General features: G+C 44.6%; 1 protein-coding gene across 3 annotated transcripts in view; it reads left to right on the top strand.

Annotated features, from left to right (window-relative positions):
- Positions 1 to 12504, top strand: part of EHF (ETS homologous factor) — a 17469-nt gene extending 4965 nt beyond the window's left edge. For 2 of the 3 annotated variants that reach the window (XM_039233377.1, XM_039233378.1), the window contains exons 3-8: positions 1889 to 1951; positions 4400 to 4468; positions 4584 to 4652; positions 9765 to 9827; positions 11309 to 11504; positions 11594 to 12504. In XM_039233377.1, the coding sequence (XP_039089308.1) occupies positions 1889 to 1951; positions 4400 to 4468; positions 4584 to 4652; positions 9765 to 9827; positions 11309 to 11504; positions 11594 to 11693 (560 nt within the window). In that variant the 3' untranslated portion in view covers positions 11694 to 12504. The remainder of the gene's footprint in view (positions 1 to 1888; positions 1952 to 4399; positions 4469 to 4583; positions 4653 to 9764; positions 9828 to 11308; positions 11505 to 11593) is intronic. The other variant, XM_039233376.1, reaches the window with a different exon arrangement.
- The last annotated feature ends 4245 nt before the right edge of the window (positions 12505 to 16749 follow it).

The following is a 16749-nucleotide window of genomic DNA, read 5'->3' as shown; positions in this document are numbered from 1 at the left end:
TCTCTCTCTCTCTCTCTCTCTCTCTCTCTCTCTTTCTCTCTCTCTCTCTCTCTCTCTCTCTCTCTTTCTTTCTTTCTTTCTTTCTTTCTTTCTTTCTTTCTTTTTAACATTTCTGGACCTAAGTTCTTAAGACGAGACCAACAGGGGTGTAAGAGGAGATGCAGAATTAGGTCTCTGTGTTTTGGGGAGGAGATGGCTTGCAATATTTCAACAGATTCTTAAAAGGTCAGAAACTCAAAAAAAGGGGGGGAAGCTGCATTAGAACTAACAGTCTGCACACGTGTGGGATGTTTCTGCAGTGATTTCTGGAATTAGTGCGGCGCCCCAGATGTGTCTTTCTTGAAGCCTCTCCCAGAACACAGGCAGGCTACCATTTCACACACTGTCCACCGGTGATAGTTTATTCACACACCTTCCACACCGGCTTGACAGTGTGGCAGACAGCCACGTAGGGCAGATAACTCATCTTGCAGTGTCTTTGACACTGACATAAGGCTCTCCTGATAATACCAGTAAAAACTTAGCTCTTCTGAGAACTGCGGGCATTTTAGAAGGCAGTAGTATGCAGGAATAGCAAGCTGGCCTGTCCACAGCAGAACGGGCATGTCTGTTTTAGCAGAACCTGTGTTTGGGCAGGTAGCTGGAACTTTGGGAAGCGTCAGTTCCAGGGCTATGAACCAGATTCAGACTGTGACAGACGCAGGGTCTGGCCTCAAAGCCGGCAGCTGGGCTGGCCATTTTGGATGACCTCATGCAGCTCCGGGGCACTCCCTTCTTCCCAACCAGCTCACACAGACGGTTGCTCATTTTTCTTTTACTAGAACCAAAGCAAACGAGGCTCTATTAATAACCTTCAGGAGTCTTCAGAGAGAGCTGAAGATTTAAAAATATTTACCTCCCTACCTTCAATTAAATCCACTCCTTTAAAGCTCTGCCCTGATTGAAACCTAAGGCAGAGAGCAAAGGTGCTATGGCCATCTTTCACCTCCCATGACTTGTCCGGTCCCACTGCATCCTGTTGGTGCCTCTGAATGCTTGTTCACCAGATTTCTTCCCTTTGTTTCATTGTTTGACTTTTTGTAGACCTTCTATTAACTTATACTCTTTGAGTGTTTATTTATACTGGACACTCTAAGTGAATTGATTCATTTGATGACCTTATGGAAAAAATAAACCTTGTACCCATTTTACAGATGGGAAACACAAAGGTCAGAGAGGTTCAAGGTATGACCTCATCTTTTGGCTGGGGAGGACAAAAATACTAAACTCATTCACGTGTGTGTGCGTATATTTATATTTATAATATATAACTTTTACATATTTTTAATTTGGTGTTCATGGATGTGGACATACCTCATAGGTGGGATCTAATCAAAATGGGTTTCATTACATTTAAGATCAAAGAAGAATCAAACCAGTTGAAATGGTTTCTTGTGTATTTTCGATTTCATTTTTGTATCATATTTTACTTAGTAGGGGAAAGCACCTTCAAGGCCATCTAATGACTTTATCTAGTTTAATCCCCTAAATTTACAGACAAGGAAACCAAGACCCAGAAAAGCAAAGTGCCTTGCAGCTGTTAGTGGGAAAACTGGCCTTCTGACTTCTGAAGTTCTATTTCCATCATCCCAGATGGCGTCCCTCTACAAGGCCAGATAATTCCATCTGATGCAGATGCCCTAGCTGCTGATTTTCTGGGCCAGGGACTCCAGGCTCAGTTTGTAGATGCTGAGAGGGAAGCCCCTTCACATAAGCCAACAGGGGCGGACAGACAGCAGGATTGGCAGAAGGTCTTCCAAGAAGCCGGCTGTGTGCTTGTTTCACTTCTGTGGCTTAAGTTTTGGCTCCACGTGGACCGGCTCAGACTTTCCCAATCTGTCCTTCACAGGCCAGTGCAGCAGCGACCTGTTCCAGTCCACACACAATGTCATTGTCAAGACGGAACAAACTGGTGAGTAGCAGCAAAGGGAGCCAACTTGGTAGGCAAAGCCTGGGGCAAGACAGTTGGAGGGAGTCAGGAGAGTGTGCGAGCAGGACGGGTCCAGTGTGCTGGCCGGAAACCCAGGGATGCCTCTTCCCTGGCCGCATCCAGCAGACCACCCCACCGCAAGCCTGGTTCCTTGCCTTCGGGACGAGTGGCTGCCATCTGTTTCCAATCTAGACTGATGCTGCCCACACTTGTCTGCTTCCCACTGCCGATCGGGGCACCACCCAGGCTCTGGTCCAGGAGCAAGGAAAAATGCAGAGTCTAGGTGCTGTTGTAGTTCTGGAAGGTCCTTGGGGGGGGCGGGGTCATCCAAAAGCAGCTGTGGAACCCAACTCCTGCCTCAGGTGCAGTTTGAGACAAAAGACCCTATTCTAGGCTCTGAGTGGGCTCTGCAATCTCATAGTATCTACATTTTTTTGTTCTTCCCCTGCCCAATCAGCCCTCCTTTCTCTGTCCCAAATCTGTCTCCTGAGGACTTTCTGCTGGTCTGTTGGACTTGCTGGGGGCAGGCAGGAGCTGCCTTGAGAAGCTGTGCCCCAGGCTTGAAACCAATCAGAGCTCCTTGCATATTAACCTTTGGCCTATGACCTCTCCATCTAGGGAGAGCAATGCAAGTCCCCCAAAGTCCACTGGCCATGATAAAATCATGCAGCCGCCACTGCTCCAGGGTCACTCCCCACATGAGATTGTGAGCCGCGTGGGATGAAGGGGTTTCCCATGGGCCTCCCTGAGGGTTGTGCGCTAGTCACCAAGGAAGGGATTTGACCTGTGGTGGTTTGTGAGTCCCTAGGGGCTGAAATTGACACCATGCAGTTTTTTGCTCTACTTATAAGGGGCTAGTCTACCACTATTAAAGACGAAACAATAGCTGCTAAGCATGTTAATTAGGTTTTCCTAGCCTTACCCTCCCCTGCTCCCCCAGATACCAGCACTTGGGTTCCCCATATGGTCTGTTTCTGGGCCTGACTGCCCCAGAGGCAGACCCTGGACTTGGCCCAGAGCCTGGGGCTCCACCCCTACTCCCACCGGGACCTGACAGACAGCCCACTGGAGGAGCTGGCTGGTATTGGAGAGGGCCCAAATAACTTGATATTCCTCCTTGACCATCCAGACATTCTTGTGTTGCCAGTTCGGAAAAGCTAAGCCAAAGGGTGGAGAAGAAGGTCCACCCTAGGAGGAGGGGAGAAGCGGCTCAAAGAGGGGGCAACACCCCCCAAACCTTTTCAGCTCAATTTGTTTTCAGAGACAACAACAGGTGTATGAGGTGACCCAATGAGGAGAAAGGGTGTGACCCCAGGAGACTGGGCTTGGGGTGCCCAAACATGTAGCTATTAGTTAAAATACCAGCTAAATCCCTATGGCGTAAACAGGAGGACTTAGCCAGTGAGTCAGGTTTTATACTATCTATGCTATAAAAACAAAATGAAACTCGGCCAGTGGCTTACCACCCTGACCCTGAAATTCAGAACCCAGACAGGAGGGGAGCTGAGGGCAGCCTCCATCTGTGAAGAGGCAAAAGCAGGAAGTTCCTGGTGGGGACAAAGTGAGAGCTTCTGCCAGGTCTCACGGCTCTTGGCCAGGAAAGAAAATGCTTCTGTTGGAAATCGTCCCAGACATGGGGGTTGTGTAGGAGTTGGGCCCCATTTAGGGTAGGTGGACGGGAGTTTCCTTCAAATCTGAAATCTGAAGAGTCAGACAGACTTACCCAGCATGCTGTAGGGGTGGGGGTGGGGGGGAGTATGGAGCGTGTTCTTTTTCAAGGGCCTTACTCTTAAAAAGTTGTTTGTTTGATTTGGTGACATGCTCTTCTCCTTCTCCTCTGTTTTGTTTTGAGAATTTTATGTCACCCCTTGAGATAATTGGAGAAATCTTGAAGGGAGGGAGCTGTCACCCAACTGGAGGGGGAATTCTAGAATTTCAACCCTAAGGATACCGCGAGAAGACTGGCTAGACTTCCCGCAAAGAAACATCAGTTCTCCCAGGAAGAGATTTCTAGGAAAAGACGCTCACTAATTAGCAATTATTTGCCTCCAACAATTTCTTTTTCTAATGTGAATTTTATGGAGTAGAATGCAAGACTCCAGAGACCACCCCCTGCCTGTGCAGACTGGGGAAATTCCCAGGAAGCCAAAGCGTTGGTCTAGGACAGGGTCCCACCGAGGTAACTTGCCTCACTTGCCCAAAGAGGCAGCAGGTATAGAACACCTGGCTGGGGCCGTGACAAAGCCCATTTCCCCCATGACACTGGAAGAAAAATGCATTTACATGTGGCGGAAGCAGAATCTTACTCTTTCTCTATGAGGACCACCCACCCTGTCCTGCACCCCTCTGATGAGCAGTGAGTTAGAAAAGGCAAACTCATCACCCAGGGGAAGATGCTTGCTGACCATTCCCATTTTCTGTCTTTTGCAGACCCTTCCATCATGAACACCTGGAAAGAAGAAAACTATTTATACGACACCAGCTATGGTAGCACAGTAGGTAACTAACTCCCTGACACTTAAGGGCCTTTGACATTCTTACCCTGTTTTCTAACAGCCACAAAGTTACATTGTAAGGGGGGGTTCTAACGTCCTTTATCTTTTCACCGCCGCAGATTTGTTGGACAGCAAGACTTTCTGCCGGGCCCAGATCTCCATGACAACCACCGGTCACCTTCCTGTCGGTAAGTTGTCGTGACATCAGGGGTTGAGCGTGCCACCTGCAAGTCCTTACTGAGAATTAACAAGAATCATCAACATCCTACATTTCCACTTTGCTGGATGGAGTCTTTCTCATTAAAAGAGTAGGAAAGGAATAGAATTGCTATTTTTAAGAGACCTGATTTTGAGCCAAAATTTGTACATTGAAAATGACCAGTAGGGAAGCATCTAGGAAAAGTGTTTGTCTCCTGTGAAACCAAGTCACTCTCTTGTGACAACAAAAACCTCTCTTTTCAACAAAACTTGTTCTTGGGAAATTATCTGATAAAACTATTCAGTCTTGGGTATATTTATGGGGGAAGGAAGGCTATATCTAATTTTCAACAAATTCTATCTGACTTTTGGGGAAGAATATCTAAATGTGGCCTTCAGAGATCAGTGAACCCTTGCTGATGGCCTCTGGGTAGAGGGGTGGCAGTTGGACATTTCTAGAATGTTGGTTATCACAGGTCAGTTTTTAAGTCTGCCCCTGATGGCTCAGAAGGACTCTGATTAGTCAGACCACGTGCACTTTATAGGAATTATGTTCACATTAGTTGTTTTGGTTAAAATTGGATGCAACTGGGGCTACCCTTGACTCTCAGTCAAGGTTCCACTGAGGGGGTTGGTCTGTTGTGAGTCCAGAGAGGTGCTTTCAGATTATATTTCCCCCTCCCCTTACAAAGAGGGACACTGGCATGTGCCATGTGAGGACTGGGGAGGTGACCAGACGGTTCCATGTTGTCCCTTGACCTGCGTACGAACCCACAGCTCTGCTTGGGTCTGTGAGTTTTGGAGCTGGGACTTGTCACGAGTCAATTGCTCTTTTCCTGGAATTGAATTTGGGGCATCTTAAGAATTGGGATTTAAATGAAGAACTTGGAATCAGTCTCTTCTCCCCTGACCTTCCCCTCTTTTTTTTTTCTTTTGTTCACTGTGTTTTTGAGAACTGAAATAACAAGATTTGAGGTTTTGTTCTCGGGTCAAACCCCTTGAATGAAGCAGGGCTGAGAGCCAGTGCAAATGCTTCTGGAACTGAAGTTAAGAATGAAGGCGAATTCATTTCCCTACTTCCCCCTCACCCAATAGCCCAGAGCATTATGTGTCACTAGAAGGATTTGTTTAACTTAGGAAATAGATCAGACACTGGAAAGGCTCTGCAGTGGGTTTGCCATTCTGGGGGAACTGAAATAATTGAGGGGAAATTTCTACAGCAGTTGTGGCCACCCAGTCAAGACCCAGGATTTCAGAGCTGAAGAAACCGCCCGATCACACTCTGACTTCCTCTCACACTTTGTAAGGTGGCACCTCTTGTGTCCTTCCGGTCGGGTCTCTGGCTTATGACAAAAGATTGTAGCTGAGAATAACCTTGCACCAACCACTTCCTAAGTTCAGGGGTCATTAGGTCTTCGGGCACCTGGGAAACATAGAAGCCAGGTCACAGCTCCCCTGCCCTCAGAGCCTGGCTAGCCTTCTTTCTTCTGTATCCTGACTTATCTTCTAGAATCTCAGAAGCAACAAGGGCCCATTCTGCTTTCACATTTGCAGTCACATGGAACACACTGTACCTTTATTCCATATTTGAATCATCCTTAAAAGTAGGCTTTCCAGATCTACACACCCTTACCTCCATTGATCTGTATTCCCCTGTACCCTATTCCTACCCTACGATGGTAACACCGTGAAACAATCCAGGACCTCTACCAGAATTATGATGACAAGAAATCAACTCAGCGTCTGGGCTTGGTAGATTCTTTGGAGGAACAGCCCTCCCGTGGGATACTGAATTACTGCCTTGTATGATGGGTCCATTCCTTCCAGAAAGGTTTAGTCTCTACTGGATGGGACCAGAACACACCCCCAACCCCTATAAAAAGACCTTTGTCATTTGTCTGAGTCTTTAGGTTTTAAGTTCCCATTAAATTGGGTGCAGGTAAATATCTTTCTATGTTTTAATGCAACTTACAAGCCAAGCGAAGGCGAGGCTCAACGTACACTGATGCCCTCTGTGATAAATGCAGGTGGGGAAGCAGGCTTTGTTTTGATTTCTCTGTCATCTGCCCATTTCACAAAATGGCTGCTGCCAGTGTTCCTGATCTGCCCGATAGTCCTTGAGCCAATCACGCCAACTGGGGCTTGATGTGTTTATTCACTGACTTGTTGAGCCTAGAGCTAGGGTGGCACGGTCTATTATAACACTGACATTTGTATATCCCGTAAAGAAATGGCTCACAGCTGAATCACATGCAAATGCTTCTAATCTTCACTTCTTGCGAAGCGGCTTAGCTGAAGTCATGCTCTGGAACTTGCATCACAAACCTGTGGCTTGGTGCTGCCCTTGCCCAGACTGGACCTTGGCCTGAGGTACCTGGGAGCAGAGCAAGAGAAAGCCAAGCTGGACAACTTCCCCAGAGGGAGCCATTATTTTATAAGAATGAGTCACTTAACCACATGGCTAACTTCAAAGGTTTTGACTTTTATTTTGGGGTGAGGGGAAGACACAGGGGGAGAGGCCATTGTATTAAAGTGAGCTTTCAGATCAAAAGACTTTAGTGCTAAGGCAGGTCGGTGATTCCACAGCTTGCCCACACACACCGGGGACATGAAGAGGAGGCTGGAAGAAATCTTGAGTTGCTTTTGCCTTTGGCTGCATTGTCCTCCATATTATTTATGATGGAACCATTTTTATTGGGGGATTCTTTATTTTTAGCTTTTCTTTAAGTTGGATGGAGGTCCAGTCTAGGAAAATGGCTGACATCTCACAGAGAAAATTCCCTCATGCTCTGCCTGGTCTGGGGTCTTTAAATCTAGACTCCTACGTGAGCCTAGACCCCTGCGGTTATTCACAGATTCTCACTGAGTGTGCACATATGTGCATTTTTCTGGGGAGAGGGTCTAAGGTTTCCATCTCTTTTGCTAAGTTACTGTCACCCCAAAGTAATTGATTCTGTATCAGCTTGGAACCCCCTAAATATTATTATTGAGGCCAAGAAGCCAAGAAACACTTCAGTTGTTCTGAATTCAAGCCTGGCTCTGAAATAATGGCCCCACAACCCTCTTGGATGCCATTGGATAATGAGCTTTGCTTGTGGCCTACTGGGTAAATGCCACTCTTTGTCTGCAGAACAACGCGGCCCTGTCAGCGTGATGTATCACTTGGAAACCGGGGTGGGTGCCAGGCCTGTCGCAATACTGTCACATCCTGATGGGATGTTGCAACCTCACCCTGAAACCTACAGGGAGGGAGAGTGGAGTCTCCTCACATTTCCTGTGAATTTGCCCTTCCAGATTTCGGAGAAACCCAAGTCAGGGGGAGGCCCTCTTGCTGGCAATGCCAGGGGAGAGATTCTTAACAAGAATAAGAGGCTTCTCAGCTCACCAGAGCTGATGAAATCCACCCACCTTGCAGAGGAACAGCTAGGAATGCTGAGTCGTGACAAGCTGGGTGCCCATATAGGTGAATGTGTCCCTGAGTGCTGGAAAATACAGAATCCTCAAGTTGGAATTGCTTCTCCCCACTAGCTAGAGCACTATAGAACAGACCCCGATTCTTGGCAGGGAAGACTTCTGTGAAATCTGTGCTGTGCCACCATCTATGAAAATGGCACGGAATGGCAGTATGAGTAAAGCCTCTGGATTCAGATTGTTTGTGTTCATCTCCTGACTCTACTTTCAGGCTGTGTGACTTTAGACAAGTCATATGACCTCTCTGTGTCTCAGCTCCACCACAGCTATAATCTTTGGATCATAATAGTACCTACCTCACAAGGTTATTGAGTGAAATAAATAAGGTCATTCAGGTAAAAGTAGCACAGGGCTTGGTACATAGTAAGTGCTCAATAAACAGTAGCTGTTCTTCTTAACCATTTTAATTAGGAGCTAAGAGTTAGTCTAACTTTTTTGAATAATGATGCTCTTGACAATTAAATGAATGCCATGGGTCCTCTCCCTCTGCACACAGTTTCAGTCAGTCTGAAATGCCCTTGTAGGCCACACAGGGGCCAGTGAACCTCAGCTTAGGAAGCCCTGTTGTAATGGCTCACAGAAGAGAGGTGTTTAACTGGCCCCTAATTCCTTAACAGGATTGGTTTGCATTTAGAGACTCTCCTCTGTATTAATACCATGGATTTCCGACTGAGAGATTTTTGGTAAGATTTGCCTTGGTCCTTCTGGTACCTGAAGTGCCCAATCTCTCTCTCTCTCTCTCTCTCTCTCTCTCTCTCTCTCTCTCACACACACACACACACACACTCCACATACCCATGCACACGTGCGCATGCACTGCTAGAAAATTAGTTTTCTTTTTAAGAAGTTTCATTTCACAGATCTGCCTCTGTCATCTTCTCTTGGGCGATACTCACAAGGGTTACCATAATGAGTCATTTGTTAAACTAATCTATGTTTCCATAGTCCACTGGTGGCCCTCTGTACTGAGCTCAGGCCAGTCAATGGTCCCTTTGTCTGCTGATTAAAATGTAACTTTGCATGCCAAAAAAGGGCACTCCTCGGGCTTAAAAGCCATTTTCTTTGTTATAAATGTTTACATTTTGTATTATAACCCCCCCATACACATACACACTTGACTATTTCAATGATCTAAATTCTTCAATGGCTTCCTATCTCTCTCAGTATAAAGCTAAATCCAAAGAGTCCCATCAAGGCTGAACCTCTGCCCATTGGTCACAGCTGCACCGGATTCCTTCTATTCTGTTGAATTTACCAAACACATACTGACACCAGGGCCTTAGCGCTTACTATTCTTATTCATAGCAGGTTCTTCCATAAGCTCTCTTCATGGCTGGCTGTTTTCCTCACATCCTTCTGGTCCCCTTACCCGAGAGGTCTTCTTGTGACCACCTTATATTAAGCAGCAAATTACTCCCGTCATCATACTTCTGTCCCCATTTCTTTTCCTGCGATATTTTCCTTCATAGTTTTTATCAGCTCTATTTTGTTTTGCTCATATACCATATATACAAACAGTGCCAGGCATGTTCTAGGTGCTCAAAAAATATTGGTTAAATGAGTGGATGAATGAATGGGAATGAGGATTGTAGGAAAGAGATAAATTAAACAGCTCTTGTTTTTCCCGTTAGCAGAGTCACCTGAGATAAAAAAGGAGCAAGACCACCCTGCAAAGTCCCACACCAAAAAACACAGTAAGTTGGTGGGCTTTCAGATGGCTCTTGACCCTTCCTTTCACGTTGGGCGTAATTGCAGGCTGCTAGTTTTTAGGCAAATATGCCTCTGTCTGTTGCCTTCCCTTCTTTACCTCAGCCAGTGTTAGTGAGACAGTAGGGGCATCACTTGCTGGGTAAGCCCCTCTGCAGTTTCTCAAAGTGGAGACCCACTGGATGGCTCCTCTTCACGCTGCTCTATTTGTTCTAAAACTGAGATACCAGGTGCATAAGCACTTCTTGCAGGCAGGAGGTTGGTGATTTCCCCCATTCCAGAAAAGTGGATGGGAAGAGAAGAAAGATGGGAAGAAGTAGCTGAGATGTATCTTTTTCTTTTTTTTTTCCTTTTGTTGACTGTTGGCTTCCTACCTCTGTTGAGTTATCAATCCAGGAAATGACTGTTTACCCTTAAGAGTCAACAGTGCTCTTTCGAAGTCATATGTCCCCCAGTAATCAAACGAAGATCTAGGAAGTATCAGAGTCATGGAGAAGAGGGCACAGAAAGAAATCAAGATGGTGTAATCTACGAATGATAGGGAACAGGGCATCTTTACTATCTGTACTCCACATCATTCCACAGAATTGAATGAGCACAGAACCTCCCACGGCAGGAGGAATTGTGTGGCTGAGTCTGGTGGGGGTCAAGTAGGATTCGGTTGCTAATCTCATTTTGGTAACCGCTTCATTTTCAAATTGGCCCCCTCACTCCTACAAGACCCTGCCCCCATATATTCTAGGAGGTTAAAGTTCCAGAGCCCTGTCAATGTGCATTTGACTGAGGCACAGTCGCTGGGTGAAAGTGATACACTTGGGCTGAGGTCCTAAACGAAAGTGGTTGAAATTTGCTCCTCAGGGAAATAATGGATTAAAATGAATCCTGAGCAATTTGTCAATGGTAATTCAAAGAGACTCCCCCCTGGCATTGGAGGTCTGAGACCTATTCCTTTGTCTTAGCTTAACACTGGTTAATTGGGCGATCTCAATCAAATCACTTACATTCTTTGTGTCTCAGACTCTTGATTTATAAGCTAAAAACTTGTGCTAGTTCATTCTCAAATGCCTTTTGTTTATTTAAAACATTTTTTAAACATTTTTTAAAATTTATTTTTGAGAGACAGAGCATGAGCAGGGGAGGGGCAGAGAGAGAGGGAGATAGAGAATCTGAAGCAGGCTCAGGCTCTGAGCTGTTTGTCAGCACAGAGCCTGACCTGGGGCTTGAACTTACATCATGAGATTATGACCTGAGTTGAAGTTGGATGCTCGACCAGCTGAGCCACCCAGGCACCCCAAATGCCTTTTGTTTAGTTCTGATATTTGGTCATCTTGTTGTCTGACTTTGCTGGTAGATAGGGGAAAATGGAGTATGTCCTATTTGCTGGAAAATGTCACAAACTGTGCTTCCACTGCTCCTTCTTTGCTGTGACTTAGGCCATTAATAAACTCCTTTTCCAACTTCTCCTCAGATCCACGAGGGACTCACTTATGGGAATTCATCCGTGACATCCTCCTGAACCCAGACAAGAACCCGGGGTTAATCAAGTGGGAAGACCGGTCTGAGGGCATCTTCAGGTTCTTGAAATCGGAAGCTGTGGCTCAGCTGTGGGGGAAAAAGAAGAACAACAGCAGCATGACCTATGAAAAACTCAGCCGAGCGATGAGGTGAGGAGTTTCCAGTCCCAGCCATGACCAGGTATTTCCTTGGCGGTCTTAGTCTGCCCAGCCACCTCACGCGATGTCCTTTGTTACAGATATTACTACAAAAGAGAAATTCTGGAGCGTGTAGATGGACGAAGACTGGTATATAAATTTGGGAAGAACGCACGTGGATGGAGAGAAAACGAAAACTGAATCTGCCAACACTTGAACACAGACCAACACATACCCCAAATGATAGCCAACCAAGAATTCCTGGACACGAGTATTTCAAAGACTACTCTCATATTTATGTACCATGAGGAGAGGGAACAGCATCCGCTTCTAACGGGAAGAAGGAACACTACAGTCGATAAAATTATTTTGTTACTTTGAAGTATGTCCTATATGGGGAACAAATGTACACAGTTTTCTGTGAAATATGATGCTTGTATGTGGTCGTGATTTGTTTTTGCCTCTGTTGTGAAGTTCTTTTCCACTGCAAGAAGAACAGGATTGGTAGCCTTACGCTTCTTGCGAAAAGAAAGAAAAAAAATATTAGAGGGCATTAAATGTTTTTATATGCAAAATGATTAGGAAAAGGTGATGCGTCCTCTGCACTTACGCATCACATCCACGTGGCCTCATCAAGAGAGGTGGATGTGGTCATGAGCATCGACTCCAAGGTCTCAGACTGACAGGATGAACCAGAGGATGCTGGGAAGTTTAACCTGGGCTTTAGGAGCCCGTGAGTGGAACATGAAGATTTCCAAAATCCAAGTGGACTTTGATCACAGCATAATCACAGGACTTGCAATGCTTAAATCAGTGAGAAGAATAATGGTTGGGGGCTTTCTACTCATTCAAGAATGATTTACCTGATGCCAAGGCTGTTTTTCTCCCTCCCCTTTGGATGATTGGGGGAAAAACTTCAATTGCCACCTCTGCTCACTTCTAGATCTTTAAGAGAGTGTCTAGCCTTGGTTGTTTTTATCCCAATTGCTACAAAAATAAATGGGGAAAAGGAGGTGGTGATGAGTTTGCTCTTGTATTCCTATAGCCCCTGGTTTCTCGATTAGAAAAAATGGACATTTTTGGCTAAGTAATTCTTTGTTGTGCATTATTTGGTTGTCTTGTGCATTGTGGCATGTTTAGCAGTATCCCTGACCTATAGCCAGTAAATGCCAATAAGATTCCCATCCCTGAAGTTGTGACATCTTCAGAAATTGCCAGATATCCCTTGCAAGGCAAAACTGACCTTGACTGACAACCACTGATGTAGCCTGTCAGGATGAAGGTGGTGATTTACTCTCAGAACAAAAATATGTGTAGATCTTTAAGTTTCTAAAGTAAAAGCAAGGCTGCAAAGTCAACCAACTTTTAATTTTTAAAATGTTAGGGATATTGGGAATTTAGGAATGGGACTTCTAGAGGTAATGTTCAGAACCCCAGATGAGAGCCAAAGTCAGATGATAAATTGAACATAGTAATGTAGTGAGAACTATAATAGAAGACATTTCACTAGAATCACAAAGCAGAGTCTAAATTAAGTTGCAGAAGAAAATGCTGAGAAAGGAATGAGAGAGACAGAGAGAGAGAGAGAAAAGGAGGGAGGAAGGGAGAGAGAGAAAGAGAGAGGGTTCCAGGGAAAATCTTTGCACATGTTAATTCTTCTAATCATTCCTCTTTTGGATAATCTCTTTCTTGTCTCATCTGGGCTCATCCCAAAGTGAATGATATGTTGCCTACATTTGTGTCCAGAGGGATTTTTGTTGTTGTTGTTGTTAATGTTTGTTTATTTGTTTTAAAGAAAGACAGAAAAGAAAGGAAGATGGAAGGGAAACAGAGAGCTCAGCTCAGGAGTTCTGGTCAGTAAGAAGCTGGGGATTTGTTCAGTGGAATTGCTCTGAGGTGCTTGGAGACCTGACACTGGGCCCCGCCAGCTGGGCGGGACATGGGCCTGTAGACACTTTGCAAGTGAGTTTAAGCACTCAGATCCCTTTAGCACCTTTTTGTTTTGGTTTCCCATGTCCTTGCCTTTCCTCCCCCCTTTTGCCTCTCTATCTTGAGCAAAAATGCAGGGGTGAAGACAACGGATCTCATCAAGTAATGGAGCACCTACCACCGTGTCTCACTCAGCGAAGGTGAGCGATTCACAGCCAAAGGTTGTGGTGTTTGTAGTATATTCAGAAGGTAGGAAGTAAGAATTAAGAATTTGTCCTGATTATAATGAGAGCCCTTATGGATGGTGACCTTGGAGCCCCGGCTTAGCGAGATGATCTTCTGAAGTTACCACCAAGTCCACTTTTATTTCCGCCTGGCTTGGTCACCTCCACATAGGCTGTCAAGTAACAGTTACTGAGGGAACTGTGAGAAACAACAATGAGCAACACAGACCTGAAATCTGCTTGCATAAAAAACACAGCGTGTTTTTCCAAGTGAAGCAGAAGGACAGTGAGGCCTTTCCAGCATTTTACGTTTCACATGGAATGAATTACACATCCAGCTATCTGAACTGGTGTAAATACACGAATGCTTGCATGTCTGTGTGCATCTGAACCATGTGTCGTTATTAGGGACCTCTTCAAGTATGCTCTCTGCATTTTCCTCCCTGCCCTTGCCTGTTCATCACCTAAGGTGGCTAGATCCTTCCCTGAGTTCACCCTTCCCCAAAGTTGTCTGTTTCTCATATTCCTCCAAATTGGCCTTGGCTCTTTCTGCACCCTCTCCATCAAGGGCACTTTCTGCTAGGTAGTAAGTAAATCTGGAGAGTACTGATCGGAACAGTTGTGCAGATAATTAGCAGATTGCAGTATTTGTTGAAAGTGACGGTTTCTTGGCACCTAGTTCTTGCTTAAATAGGCTGGAGTATTAAGTTCTTAGCATATCTCTCTATTGTCTTGGCTTGAGCTGATGCATTTTCGATGTGCTGTTCGTGACTTGGAGAACTCACAGTAATTGAGCCATGCCAACTTAGGGTGTGAACAGAATACTTCCCACCACAGTGTTGCAAGGGAGAGCAAAATCCCAGAGATAAGCCAGCATCGGGTGAAGCCCCCCACTTCCACGGGAACTCTTGTGGGGACTCTTAGCTCCTCACTCAAGAAAACTTATCTGTGTTGGATGCTCACATGCTCATTATATCTGGTCTCCTTGAATTCTCAAGGCTTAGGCTCTAGTTTGTCGTTCTCATGGGAATCTGAGGCAGGACATGTGTTGCTAAGACTTTATCAGACTTAGATAATCTGAGGCTCCAGGATATTTGACTTGATGAAATTTGAGCAAAGGCCCTGAATTCCAGAAACAGACACCTGCAGCTACTTGAACTTGTCTTCTGTCCAGGGCAGACCCAGGTGATGAGTTTTCCTTTGAACATGCTGGTTCTTCCTTAAAGTTCTTGCCTTGTTAGACTGTAAGCTCTTTGAGGGCAGGGACTATATATTACCCATATTTCCCAGCACCTAGCATGAGATAGGTCCTCAGCAAATATTTGTTGACTTAATGGATGAATGTCTTCTGGAAGATGTCTCCATATCCATAATTGGGATGTGAATCATTTCTTCACTGGAATAAAAGCACAATGGCTACCACTTCAAGGACACATTATCTATGAGATGAACATTCTACTGTGAGACTTTTTACTTTGCCTTCCTCCTTGTGCTAAAATGAAACCAAACAGACAAGTTGTTTGGTTTCACAAGCCAACATATGTCGGCTGAGAATTCTGTTGCCTTATTAGGAGCTGTGAGCCTTATTTGGTACAAGAAGCCAGTAATGGACCTTTGACCTGTTTTAACCAATGAAGATTATGAATGTGTTTATATGATGTAAATTGCTATTTAAGTGTAAAGCAGTTCTGAGTTTTAGTATACGGGGGTTGGTTTATATATATATATTTTTTTGTCACTTTGAAAAATGCTGAGGGATCTTTTGATAATTTTAGACATGCATGTTAGACTTTAATTTTGCAAGTGTGTTGTTTTTCAAATGTATAAAATATAGGAGAAGGTAAACTAGTAAGAGGGAAAGACAGTTATGTTATTCTTCTATAGTTACTATTGAGTGCCTACTAGGTGCACATCATGGAGCCAAATATGTGAGGAGCTTCTTTAACTGGATGGAATGTAATAGATGTTCCACATGACCCTATTGCCTGGATACATACTGTGGGGGTAAAGGGACAGCACAGCAACAACGGTATCAGAGCTGAGTCAGCTTTAGCTTTGGGTCTCAGGATTCCATTTCTGGAATAAGATATAGAGCACTTAATAAAACCCCACTGAGACGGTGCCTTATGAGCCCCTGGAATGTATAAGCCCTCACAAAGTTAGTTTAATTGGGATTAATCTTTCTGTAACTATCTGCATAATTCTTGCTTTTCTTCCCATTTGGCTTCTGGGTTGGCAATTTGTGAAAAACAATCCTACTGCCACTATTTTTTTTTAAATCAGAAATCTTACCCTTCAAACTATGTGAAATTAACACTGAGTATTTTTGTTTTATGAAAGAGTTCTATTTTTCAAAGTATAGTTTTTTGTTTGATGGGTCCCAGAAAACACTAATAAAAACCACAGACCAGCCTGTAATTGTGTGTTTCATGCTTCAATGAGCCATCCAAAACTGGGCTTAGAGGAAATGTACTTAGTCTATAGCAACAAAATGCATGTAGTTCTTACATATATTTAATTTAATAAGCATTTATTGAGCATCTACGATGTGCCAGGCACAATCCTAGACACTAAGCTATGGGAGAGAATGAAAGGGACAAAATCTCTACTCTCATGAAGCTTATGTTTCGTTGAATGGAAACAGACAAGAAACAAAACACTAACAGGCAAATATTAGATGTGTAGTAAAGAAATGTAGAGCAAAGAGGAGTGGAAAGTGCCAGGTGTATATAGGGATGTATGTAAGTTTAAGGAGGAAACGTTACAGTGAAGACCTGCAAGCGCTAAGGGAAGGAACTATGCACACAATTGGAGGAATGATACCTTACATGAGGGACCAGCAAGTGCAAAGGTCCTGAGGTTCCTGACGTGTGTTCCTGACATGTCCAAGGAGCAGCAAGGAAGTCTATTTGCCAGAGCCGAATAAGCAACAGTAGAAAATGATGTACAATAGGCATTGGCAGGCTAGATGACATAGAACTTGGAGGATGTTATGAAGGCTCCAGTTTTTGTTTTGAGCGAGGTGGAGAGCTTTAGAGAAGTGACATGTTCCCACTTCTGGTTTAAAAGAACCCCTCGGGTGTTGTGTTGAGAATGAAGTGCAG

The sequence above is a fragment of the Hyaena hyaena genome, unplaced genomic scaffold (genome assembly GCF_003009895.1).
Source record: "Hyaena hyaena isolate Hyena2069 unplaced genomic scaffold, ASM300989v1 scaffold_74, whole genome shotgun sequence".
NCBI lineage: Eukaryota > Metazoa > Chordata > Mammalia > Carnivora > Hyaenidae > Hyaena > Hyaena hyaena.
Note: the sequence above shows the minus strand (reverse complement) of the source record. Positions and strands in the feature narration are given on the sequence as shown.